This window comes from Myotis yumanensis, unplaced genomic scaffold (assembly GCF_028538775.1).
Source record: "Myotis yumanensis isolate MYYU_CA2020_CCGP unplaced genomic scaffold, mMyoYum1.0.hap1 SCAF_8, whole genome shotgun sequence".
Taxonomy (NCBI): Eukaryota; Metazoa; Chordata; class Mammalia; order Chiroptera; family Vespertilionidae; genus Myotis; species Myotis yumanensis.
This window is the reverse complement of record NW_027223759.1, coordinates 49,719,465-49,731,832: the sequence shown is the minus strand read 5'-3', so window position 1 is coordinate 49,731,832 and position 12,368 is coordinate 49,719,465. Positions and strand designations below refer to the sequence as shown.

General features: G+C 36.5%; 1 protein-coding gene across 3 annotated transcripts in view; it reads right to left on the bottom strand.

Moving 5' to 3' along the window:
- LOC139015265 (sodium channel protein type 1 subunit alpha) overlaps positions 1 to 12,368 on the bottom strand; it is a 133,678-nt gene that overhangs the window by 52,677 nt on the left and 68,633 nt on the right. For all 3 annotated transcript variants that reach the window (XM_070422819.1, XM_070422820.1, XM_070422821.1), the window contains exons 4-8: positions 9,587 to 9,704; positions 7,344 to 7,434; positions 5,687 to 5,815; positions 3,341 to 3,432; positions 1,286 to 1,555 (exon numbers count right to left, since the gene is read on the bottom strand). In XM_070422819.1, the coding sequence (XP_070278920.1) occupies positions 1,286 to 1,555; positions 3,341 to 3,432; positions 5,687 to 5,815; positions 7,344 to 7,434; positions 9,587 to 9,704 (700 nt within the window). The remainder of the gene's footprint in view (positions 1 to 1,285; positions 1,556 to 3,340; positions 3,433 to 5,686; positions 5,816 to 7,343; positions 7,435 to 9,586; positions 9,705 to 12,368) is intronic.

Here is a 12,368-nt window from a genome sequence, read left to right as displayed (position 1 = left end):
ACTTTAAGAATTATCAAACCAGCCCTAACTGGTTTGGCTCAGGGGATAGAGCGTCGGCCTGAGGACTCAAGGGTCCCAGATTCAATTCCGGTCAAGGGCATGTACCTTGGTTGCGGGCACATCCCCAGTGGGGAGTGTACAGGAGGCAGCTGATCGATGTTTCTCTCTCATCGATGTTTCTAACTCTCTATCCCTCTCAGTTCCTCTCTGTAAATATCGATAAAATATATTTTAAAAAAGAATTATCAAATAACCAGTAACCTTTTATAAAAACAGTCATTAATGTTTCTTCCCTTCTTTGATTTTTCCCTAAATATCACCTTAAAATACTAAAAGTTTTCCCTAAGCATCACCTTAAAATAATAAAGATATAACTAAATTTAAGATAAGTACATCTAAAGTTTAAGTTTCATATATTTAATATTTTTCTCTAAAAGAACATTCCTGTTACCTATGAATCATGTTCTAACTCTCTCTGCCTTTGAAATATTGCTACTGGCAGATACTAAAATTAAATAAAAGAGAAAATTTGACTTACTTTCTTGTCACTTTTAAAAGTGAAAGAATATTAGGCCAATTATTTTTCCATCCTTTAAAGTAGACTATTTAAACATTTGACTATTTTGTCTGAACTCTTGAAATAAAAATAAACTGAATTCCCATAAATCCACTGATTTATTTAACATTTTTATTACTCTTTTTTAAAGTTTAATTGACTCCAATTCCCTTCTACTTGATGTGATACTACTTTTAATTCTTATTCTACAAATATAGTATAAGAGTAATGTTTGCCTTTAGGTCTCACTTGATTTCCATAAAATGACAATAAAAATAACCTACTAAAACATAAGCACCCTGAAGCCATGTGTAATCACCATTAATTTCCCAGCATCCTGTACAGTTTCTAGTACATAAAAGGCATTCTGTAATTAACGTTTTATGGGTTACATTTGGATAGTACTTTACAGTTCAAAAGGGCTTTAGAAATTCTTATGTTATTTAATTGTCTCAATCAGCACAAGGAGAATGTACAGCAACCAAAGATCCTAGGAAAATTTCTAACTGAATTCTTCAGCATCCCTTATGATGATACAACAGAAAATGCCACTTGGGAGTCAAAATTAGAATAGTTATGAATAAATTAATTAAATGTATGTGCAAAACATTGATATGGTGATTAAGAGATTACAAACCGTGATGCAACCATTTAAAAAAATATATATCTATGCCTAAGTGGAAGGCAGATCAACAATGAAAAAGAAATCTACATAATAGTGATTCTTACTTGAATCTTGAATATATGATTTCCAGTCAAACTCAATGACAGTTTCATTTACAAGTGTGCCATTGTAATTCACAGTTATATTCTTCTCTATACTATGCTCCTCCAGGGAAGAATTGGTGGGAGGCCATTGTACACATTTATTCCGCAGGTTGCCCATGAAGAGCTGGAGCCCGATCAGCGCAAACACGCTCAGACAGAACACCGTCAGGATCATGACGTCTGAGAGCTTCTTCACAGACTGGATCAGGGCCCCCACGATGGTCTTCAGGCCTGAAAGAGCGAAAGAAGGCCATTACCATGAAGACTTACAAGGTCTGAAAAAATAAAAGCCTTACAATTTTCTTGAAAACATAGATTCCATGCACAAGTTTGAAAATGATGCCAATGCTAGTGAAAAAGCAACACTTGATGGTAGGCTGGTGCTTATGGAGATGACCTCCAGAAATAAATAATGAAATGAAGATCCATGTTCCAATATATTGGAGAGAAAATAAGGGAAGATTCATGGTCTTCATAAAGCCTATATTGGGAAAGGTTCTTGTATTTCTCTTTTTGCTAATGAAACTTGCCCCATAATTTTATACCAAATTACCCGAATAAGTATTTTTGAATTCCTACTTATAAGTAACAAATATCTTGATGTAAAACTGGGGGTGATTTGGAGTATAAATATACCTTAAGATAATACATTTTCCATGCAGACTCATGCTAGTCTGTATTATCTTATTCCCTTGACTTTTAAAAAAAATATATATTTTTATTGATTTCAGAGAGAAGGGGAGAGGGATAGAGAGATAGAAACATCAATGATGAGAGAGAATCATTGATCGGCTGCCTTCTGCATGCCCCTCCCTGGAGAGTGAACTCACAACCCAGGCGTGTGCCCTGACAGAGACTGGAACCGTGACCTCCTGGTTCATAAACTGATGCTCAACTACTGAGCAACACTGTCCAGGCTTCCCTGGTCTTTTTAAACAATATTAAGATTACATTGTATTGGCATAGATATCAATGACTACAATAAATAAGAAATTACAGATCGGTACATTCAATAGGGACCAAATCCTTACAATTGATATAGAGAAAAATTGACATCTCTACGGGCAAATCATACAGACTCTATATTACAGTGTCTCAGGCAAGAAATTGTTAAACTCCAAGGCTGATAAAAAATTGCACAATTCACCATAGCTAAGATCTGGAAACAGCCTAAGTGCCCATCAGTAGATGAATGGATTAGAAAACTGTGGTACATCTACACGATGGAATACTATGCTGCTGTTGAAAAGAAGGAACTCCTACCATTTGCAACAGCATGGATGGAACTGGAGAGCATTATGCTAAGTGAAACAAGCCAGTCAATGAAGGAAAAATACCACATGATCTCACTCATTCATGGATAATAAAGACCATTACAAACTTTTGAACAATAATAGATACAGAGGCAGAGCTGCCTCAAACTGATTGTCAAACTGCAGTGGGAAGGCCAGGGAGGGTTGGGGGGGAGGAGAGAGGGGATTAAGAGATCAACCGAAGGACTTGTATGCACCCATATAACCATAACTAATGGACATAAGACACTGGGGGGTAAGGGAGGGCAGGGGCTTGTCAAGGGCGGGGGGGGAAAAAAGGACACTTATGTAATACCCTTTGTAATACTTTAAGCGAAAAAAAAAAATGTGAGACCAGCCCAACCGGTGTGGCTCAGTGGTTGAGTATTGACCCGTGAGCCCAGAGGTCACTGATTCCATTCCTGGTCAGGGCACATCCCTGGGTTCGGGCTCGCCCCCCAACAAGGGGTTGTGCAGGAAGTAGCAAATAGATGTTTCTATCTCCCTATCCCTCTCCCTTCCTCTCTAAAACAAAAAATCAACAAGAAAAAAAATGTGAGACCATAAAAACCTTTGTCCCAATAATAAGAATACTTTTCTTTAAAACACCCTATTATGATTACTACGATTTTGATTTTCATGGTTCTGACTTTCTGTAATACTGCATATCAAGTAAAGAAGCAGTTGCTGAAAAACACATGATGCCTTTTAACCCAGCTCTCACCTGGAATGACTGAAATTGTTTTCAGTGCTCGGAGAACTCTGAATGTTCTCAACGCTGAGACGTTGCCCAGGTCCACAAACTCTGTCACATATCTGCAGTAGGGAGTTCACACACAAACACAGTGACAGGATACAAAGAAAGAGCTTTAGGTACAATGAGCCTTATACTTTACACTAACCACTTCTTACCTGGGATTACAGAAATAGTTTTCAAAGCTCTCAAGACTCTGAAAATTGGAAGAGCTGAAAAATTGCCTAGGCTTACAAATTCTGTTACATACCTGTAGAATTAAATCAGAGTTATTCAAAATTTAAGCAGGATTTTATGTATTCGCTTGGGTCTCTTATGAAGACATTCTTGGTGATTTTGGATGGTAATTGTGTCAATAGCAATTTAAATATTAGAGGCTATTGCTATGGGTTTCTTTATTCACATAATTTAAGGCCACCAACTAGATGTAAACTTCATAAAGTACACAATCCTGTTGCCATTTTGAAAAGCAAATGCAATCAACATCATATGTAACTTAGGATAATTAAGTTAAAAGAAAGTTTAATTATAGTTTCAAGGCTGCAGTTAGAAAAAAGTGCATACAATCATGCAATTGAAATTTATGCATGAAAAGGCAGATGGCCTGACTAGCTGTACATGACAAAGTGTTTCTAGTGTAACCTTTAAGTGAAAGGTAAATTAAGGACAATATTTTATGGGGCCCAATGATGCTCCTGCCATTGCTGCTATTTTGTTCTAAAAAACAGTAGTCTCATCATGCCTTCTTTTAAATCATGGCCAGAGAAAATGGCAAAGAATTGGCTCTTCCTGATTAGATGTGGAATGAAGACAAGAGAGGCAGTGTTTGGAGCCCTGAGAATATCAGCTCTGCTTCTCTTCCCATTTACCGTCTATGTATACCTGTAAAGGCTAAAAAGTTCGCTCCGGAAAGAACGATGAGGGCAAGTGGTACAGGTCCACTTTCCTTCACATTTTAATTTCACCTGCTCCTGTATGACCTTCTATTACTTTTCTGAGTTTCTTCTCTCTTGGGGAAATTTACCACTTGAAAAAAAAGGTGGGGGTGGGGGGTGGGTAGATAGGGATGCAGATATTGTGCACATATTGAGTGTATCTGGAAGGGAGGTAAGGATAAAAGATTTATGTTGAGGGTGAAGAGAGAGATGACAAAAATCATAAGGGGAAATAAGAAAGAAAAGAAATCAGTTTAGAAGTAGGAAGTGGCAGAGAGAGTATGTCCATTTATAAGACTAAAATCATTTGCTGATGAAATAAAAATTTAATATATTAAATAACTTATTCTCCCCCCCCCCCATTAGTTTGATTTGAAATGTTTTGATCAGGGGTCCTCAAACTACGGCCCGCCGAAAACATTTCTCTGGCCCGCCGGGTGTTTTTGCTGCCACTGCCTGTCCTGCTTAGCAGCTGACTCATCCCGGGCCCGCAGTGCACACGTGTGGAATGTCTGAGGGACAGTGAACTGGCCCCCTGTTTAAAAAGTTTGAGGACCTCTGGTTTTGATGCTAATAGATGTTTATTTTCTACTAGAGGCCTGGTGCACAAAATTTATGCGGGGGGGGGGGAGGGGGAGGGGCCCCTCAGCCCGCCTGCACCTTCTCCAATACGGGATCCCTCTCGCAATCTGGAACCACTGGCTCCTAACCACTCACCTGCCTGCCTGCCTGATGCCCCTAACTGCTCCCCCCTGCCAGCCTGATCCCCCTAGCTGCCCTCCCCTCCTGGCATGATCCCCCTAACTGCCTATCTGCTCTCCCTTCCTCTCCGTGCCCTTTGGACCCCTGGTGCAGGCATGCTGAGAGCTCTCTGCCGCGGCCCCACCCCCGTCCTGATTAGTCGTTACATGATGGCGTCCAGGACAATTTTCATATTTCTCTATTATTAGTATAGATTATTTTACCAAACTAATAGAAGATGGAAAAGTCAATGGGTAAGGTCAATGAAAATTGATGCGGCCAGCAGAGTTGTTTGTGCCTGTATTTTTTAAAAGTCATTTTCACCGATGTAAAATGAATAAACTTTTGCTTTCTTAGTAGTGTGTGTGTGTGTGTGTGTGTGTGTGTTGAAACAGCAGCATGTGTGAAATTTGCTAGATGTTTGTTACATGTGAAAATTGTAATTTCAACCAATGCAAAGACTTTATATGCCAAAGTGAAATTTCACTTTGACCTCTGTTACACTAAATTAAAATCCGAAGCTTAAATGTATAAATCACACCAAAATATTCTACAGTTACAATAAGCTTATTCTTTCAAAGCATAAACACTCATAGAAAGCCAAACCACATTCTTTTGAAGTTTCAAAAAAGTCACTTACGCAAATGTAATGACTGTAAAGTCGAGCCAGTTCCATGGGTCCCGAAGGAAAGTGAAATCCTCTAAACAGAAGCCCCTGGCAATAATTTTTATAAGTGATTCAAAAGTATATATTCCAGTGAAGGTGTACCTGGAGATAAGTATCCAGAAAGAATTGATAAAGTAATATATTTTTCATAATAAGTCAATTTCTTATCACCATGTCAGTGGAATAGATGAATTATTATTAAAGGAATCTAAGCAGGTTGATATTATTTTCATGGAAATAAAACATAGCCCTTAATTTAAAGTCAATTCCCTAACACATGAAAAGTGTCCTGAGAGCAGAGTGAGAAATACATGCTGTATAAAGCCCAGCTAGGTGCTGTCTGAAATGTCTTAGTATTGACATTAATAAATAAAGCCCCCTGAGAATTATCTAGTACATTCAGGTGATAGAGTGGCCAATCCATAATATTGCAGAAGCATAAAATGATTTTCTTTCTGAAAGTAAAAAACTCAATTTCCATCATGTTTTATGAATGAAAAACATTGACAAATTAGCAAGTTTTTATTTCTCTCTTTCCATAAGATAAGACAGGTTAACTTACGTGCAAAAAGAATTTTGTTAACAACAAAGTAGATAATTCTAGAGTCAAAATTTAGAATGAAATATGAGGCTAACTCAGAAACTTGGATGTTTCCAAGGTTTAAATCTTTTACTCAGAAGTTGAAGAATAAAATCACAAACACTAAGATGACTAAAAACCTGTGGACTTCACAAGTCAATGTCAATACTTTAGGTATTCTTTGTATATAGTTTTTCCTTCATAATCTTGTCCCTTTTCTGATTGGCTCCAAGCTGGAGCTGTCTAGAACTGAAGAAGATCTCGGGAATAGCTCTGGGCTGTTGTTTTAAGGGTCAACAGCCATGGAGTAATAGTGGTCACAACATGGGCAGAATGAGCACCTATCACAAATCTGGACCCTCTGCTCTCAAATGTATTCCAGAACAGAGCCCACAAATGTAGTTAGTAATGTTTCTGTTTTCTGAAAATGCTATTCTTTCACCTCAGTTAGTTAAGTCTGTAGTCTATTGAATTTTCAAGTTTTAAAATCCCAACTGTTGGGATATTTTTTCTGCAATTTTTTTGGTGAAACTGATACAGGCCTGACCTAAATAGGATGTGCCTGATGGAAGGGAAAACTTGTGAGACTCAACAATGTCTTCTGATGGCATGTGTAACCTGCCCCTGTAAATTTGTAACTCACTGAATTCATCTGAAATTTACCTGGGACCAAGTCCTACTATACTGGCCCTTTTTTGCAATTGTTTTCACCACACTTGCTTTGACCACTGTAGATCCTAAAGGAAACGTGATAAGTGTCCAAGAATGATGGGCTCCTGGTATCCAAGTACACGTGAAGGAGAGATATTAGACCCAACCCCAGCAGGCCTACGGGTCAATGGGTATGGTCTTCCTGCTTTGTAATTGTGCCTAGAAATGCCTTTAGTAATTATGCTCTTTGGGTTTATTTAGGAGGTACATTAAGACATAGTTTCAAAATCCTAACTATGTATGTATATTGATATGTCTAAATGTATATATTTATATCTCTCTACCTAACTTACATATATAGTCACATAGTAGGTGGTTTAAAATATAAGTTGAACTTACTCTACATTCTTTGTCCATTCAGGAGGGTTACTCATGGTCATAAACACACAGTTGGTCAAAATAGTGCACATAATTAGCATGCTGAATAATGTGGGTTATTGTTAAGGAACACACACACACAAAAAATCCAAATCTATGTATTATATAAAACTAACATTGAAAAGCTTAAACTGAATTTTAGCCAGGACTCATGAAAAATACACCATGGACAAGTTATCTAATCTCTTTAAATTTCAGTTTTGTCATTGGTAAAATGTAGCAATAATATCACCCCTACAGAGTAGCGATATAGATTAAATGAGATAATGTACAAGAAAGCTTTATATAAGGACAAAGTGTTGCTTTTGCTACTATTACTAAATCAACATATTTACCCCCTAGAAAACTTTAAAGGGAAAGCTATGTGAAATCTGGAGTCATACAGTTTTTGAGCAGAGAGATTGACTTAAACTATTTCAGGTGATAAAAATAGTAAGTTGTTGAAGAGGGCACATATCTGCAATATTGTAATTTCTGAAACAAATATTACTTAATATAGTTCAACACATTTAAAAATTTATGTACAGCCCTAACTGGTTTGGCTCAGTGGATAGAGTGTCGGCCTGTCGACTGAAAGGTCCCAGGTTCGATTCCGGTCAAGGACATGTACCTTGGTTGTGGGCACATCCCCAGTAGGGGGTGTGCAGAAGGCAGCTGATCGATGTTTCTCTCTCATTGATGTTTCTAACTCTCTATCCCTCTCTCCTCCTCTCGGTAAAAAATCAATAAAAAATATATTTAAAAAATTTATGTACAAAGTACAGCATGGTGCCAGGTGTTGGGTTGCTCTGTTTTGACTGAATTAACTATAGCAGCCATGGATATGATTAAAAGTGAATATTCTTGAAGGCCAGGACTTAACATGATGTGAATATAATTAAAATTTAGTCTAAAAGTGGTCTTGGGCAAGTCACTCAGTCTCAGTTTGAGGTGCAGATGAAATGAGTTAATGTGTGTGGTATGATAAGTATTAGCTAAAACAAATGACTAAAAGGAACCTAGAAAAACAAATATTGTAATCACTCTATTTTAGACATCAGGCAAATAAGGCCTAAAACACAGAGAAATTAGATAACTCAGCCGAGGACTAGAACACAAATTTTCTGCCTTCATATTCAATATGCTCTCTACTACAGTTTATTGCCAAAACAAAAATTTTCCATAAGTAAGAAAAAGAAAGTTTTCATCAAATGACCACATGATGGCACTAGAAACAAAAACTAGGATATGGAAACCATACCCGTAAAAATGCTGAAATATGGTTTTAATATTTCAAATCTTTTAATTTTAATAATAACATATTTATATCACTGAGGATTTTCTTGTTATCAGTTAAAAAATAGAATGGTCTTTTAAGTTTTATAATTTTTTAAAGAACCAGGTTGTATGAATTTATGATCATTATACAAGTATTTCTATTTTTCTTATTGCCAAAGCCATCGAAAGAGACATAATCAGAAATTAAGTTTTTGCCAATGAATATGAACAGATGAAGTTATTTGCAAAGTCGTTCTTTTTCTTTGACACCATGGGAACCACATTGCCACATTCATAAAGACTATTTGGAAATATAATCTAAGCTTCTTTCATTAACTTCTGTAGTCTTTACTAAGCAATCAGTTTTGCTTGGTAGTAATAATTTAATGACTTAAATTGGAAATTCAGCCAATATTACTGTAATTCCTTCAAAGAATTCATTAGGAAAGTTCAATAATTAGCTAAGTATTAGTCAAGCCCTTTGACCATCTTTCATAGAAAATATGCTTAAAGGTTTATTCTAAGGTAAACTAAACTGCTCTTTATTATAGATATGTCTAAACTTGGCTATGGAATTAGATTTCTTAGTTATATCATTCTTTGCTGCATATCCCTGGTCATTACAAACTGTGTCCAAATATAGTAAAGAGTAGTATAGCTATCTTACACTAGATTTCTAGGACTTAACACATACAAGTATTATTAGAAAGATATATGTAGATATATAATGTTAAGACTGTAAGTTTCAGTGACATCCATGTGACTAATACACTCCAAGAATAAAGCTTATAAAAAAAGAATAAGGTTTATTTGACAAAAGTAGATATAAAATTAGAGTGACAAAAGCCATAAAATATATATGTGTCCCAACTTAATTTTATATTTAGCTACAAAGCACTTATAGATTATGTACAAATAGTTAATATTGATTACTTGAAAAGGATATGAATGTACCAAAATCTTAATAGCTATTTTCCTAAGAGGATTGAAGGGAGTTAAAATGTACAGGGCAGAGGTGGCACTGAACCGGAAGATGGCCTTCCCTTTATTCAATACTATAAAAGTCTGTAAGATAGGAACACAACATAGAAGTATAAAAGTATAAACCATTTAAACTCTATTGTCTGCTTTCTATTATCTGTCACAATGAATCTTCCAATGTTACAACTTTTGATGTGCACCATGAAGACAATCTGCCCCTGGATTTCTTCTTAACAGGGAGGGCATCCAAAGGTATCACTTACCTTTCACCCAATACTTCCATGCAATTTCATCACACAAGACATTTGCCAAGGGAATTTATTTATTTTCTTAATATTTTAAACATCTGAGTTAAATGAATGTCTTAAATGGGTGGATATTTCATTTTATTCTGAAAATCTTAAGACACTACATTCCTTTATAGCGATTTCAGCTTTTCCAATTCAAATATCTTGAAAAGTAACTCTGTAGAATGCAAAATCATTCAACAAAACTAATATTTTAAAAAATAACTTTTTTATCATTTATGCTTATAAAATGAATATAACTCTATTGGTAATAGGAAATAAAAACAGCCACCATCAAACCCACTCTTGGGTTAGATGGATATAACCCAATAATTGATTTTTGGAGGCCAAGTTCCCTGGAGAGTATCTGTTGACCAGGAGTGCTAAATTCTGTACTGGGATTTCTGAATTAGCTGACACATTGGATTCTAATCCCAATTGATTGCCTATCTCCTGTAGTGCTTTCTTAGCACAGAGGAGTAGCTCAAAGCCTCTGTAGAACCTGGAATCCATAAATGTGAAAGAAACTGCATTCCAAAAATTAGGTATCGAAAGCAATTAGTGTGCAGGAAAAAAAAAAAGCAGCAACCTACAATAGCATAGGAAAGATTCTGACTCAGTGTTTCTTAAGATGTTTACTTACAATCAGACCGAGTTGGGGGTGGGGGAAGCCATTTTCTCTGTGAAGAATATTTCATAGGAAGAGAACTTCATACCTTTTTAATTAAAATTCACCAATTCTTTAAAAGTTGTGGGTTTTTGCCTTCAATCACATTATGACATAGCAAGCATTTACTATGTTTACTCTTTACTAAGAATCTTTGATAAGTGTTTACATGTTTCATTTAGTCTTCAGGTCATTCATTGATAGATTTCTCATTTCTTTTTCCCCTCTAAATTCAAGTAAAGCAATCATTCCAAAACGTTCACTGAGTTTCTGTTTGAAAGTAGTACTTCCTGTCTGGTATGTGTGGAATGCCCTGAATCAGGGCTGTGAAAGTGTAGTCTCCCCACTGGTGCTGGTGTCCAAGTCATTGTTGGACTGGGACAACATAGTGACAGTGAGTGTTTAGAAACTTGTAAGTCAATTTGTCACACTAATTTCATCAGTTAAATGCAATAATAAAAAGCGGGTGTATTTCATTGGTTTGCTTTTTCATTTTCTAGTACTTAATTTTATGTATTTTATAGAAGAATGGTGACCTCACCTCTACAACAGAGAGTTTGAGAAGCATTGCTGTAACTTTAACTTTGAACCTCTACTAGTATTTTCTTTTTCATCTTTGAAGGTCTCTGGTTCAGAATACAAAGAAAACTATATACCAAGTTCCATTATAGGAGGGGAGAGTTTCATCTGTACTTACTGAGGAGCAATCATCATGCCTACAATACTTAGCCCCCCTTTTTTTTCTGATTCATTCAATGCTCCTGTCCCTAAATGACATTCTGAGTTCACCATAAAATGTGAACAGACTTGTGCAATACAGAAGCCTTTGCCCTAAGGAGTACATGCATACAAAGACACAAAAAGGACTGAGTATGGTCCACCTTGCAAACCTACAGCATATGTTTCTTTTTTCCAAAAACATGTTAAGTAAAACCTGACAGAAATATTGGGGGCTAGGAATGGCAGAGCCAACAAAAATATAACCTAGCATATATATTTTAAAACTAAGAATCTCCTGCCTGGCCTGCATGGCTCAGTGGTTGAGCATCGACCTATGAAACAGGTCATGGTTGGATACCCGGTCAGGGCACATGCCCGGGTTGCAGGCTCAATCCCTGGTATGGGGCGTGTAGGAGGCAGTTGATCAATGATTTTCTCATGATTGATATTTCTATCTCTCTCTCTTTGTTTCTGAATTCAATAAAAATATATATTTTTAAAAGATTCTCCTTACATCAAATAATATTATAACTAATTTTGAAATAGATAGTAGTGATTCAAAGACATAATAAAGAAGTTACAATTCATAGGTAGCCTAAACAATGGGCTTGAGGGTAAGAGGGATGATGATGGTACTGAATGTAGCTCAGTGGATAGGGGAAAAATCACCTGGCTCATTCTAAGGAGACTGGACCATGCACATAAGAGGTCACCTGTGACTTTGGCTATGTGTACCTTCCAGCCCAAAGGAAGAAGGAAGTAGATAGTGAAAGGGGTGGTAAAGCAATCAGTGAATTGCAGAGGCCAAAAGAGGGGGTAGGGGAAAGAAAGAAAAATTCTGCCTTGAGAACTAAATCAAAAAGGAGCAAAACTCAGAAACTAAGCAGAGAGGAGCCCCAAAAGGCAGTAAAAATGGCTGGAACCATTAACGTGAATAGAACGAAGTCCACTGCACCCCTGATGCTGATAAGTAATGCTAAAGCTAAAAGTGCTTTCACATGGAGGAGTCCATACTTTGTCACAAAAGTTAAATGCAAAGGGACATAATTCTCAATTGTTCCAGCCTTAGTTGGA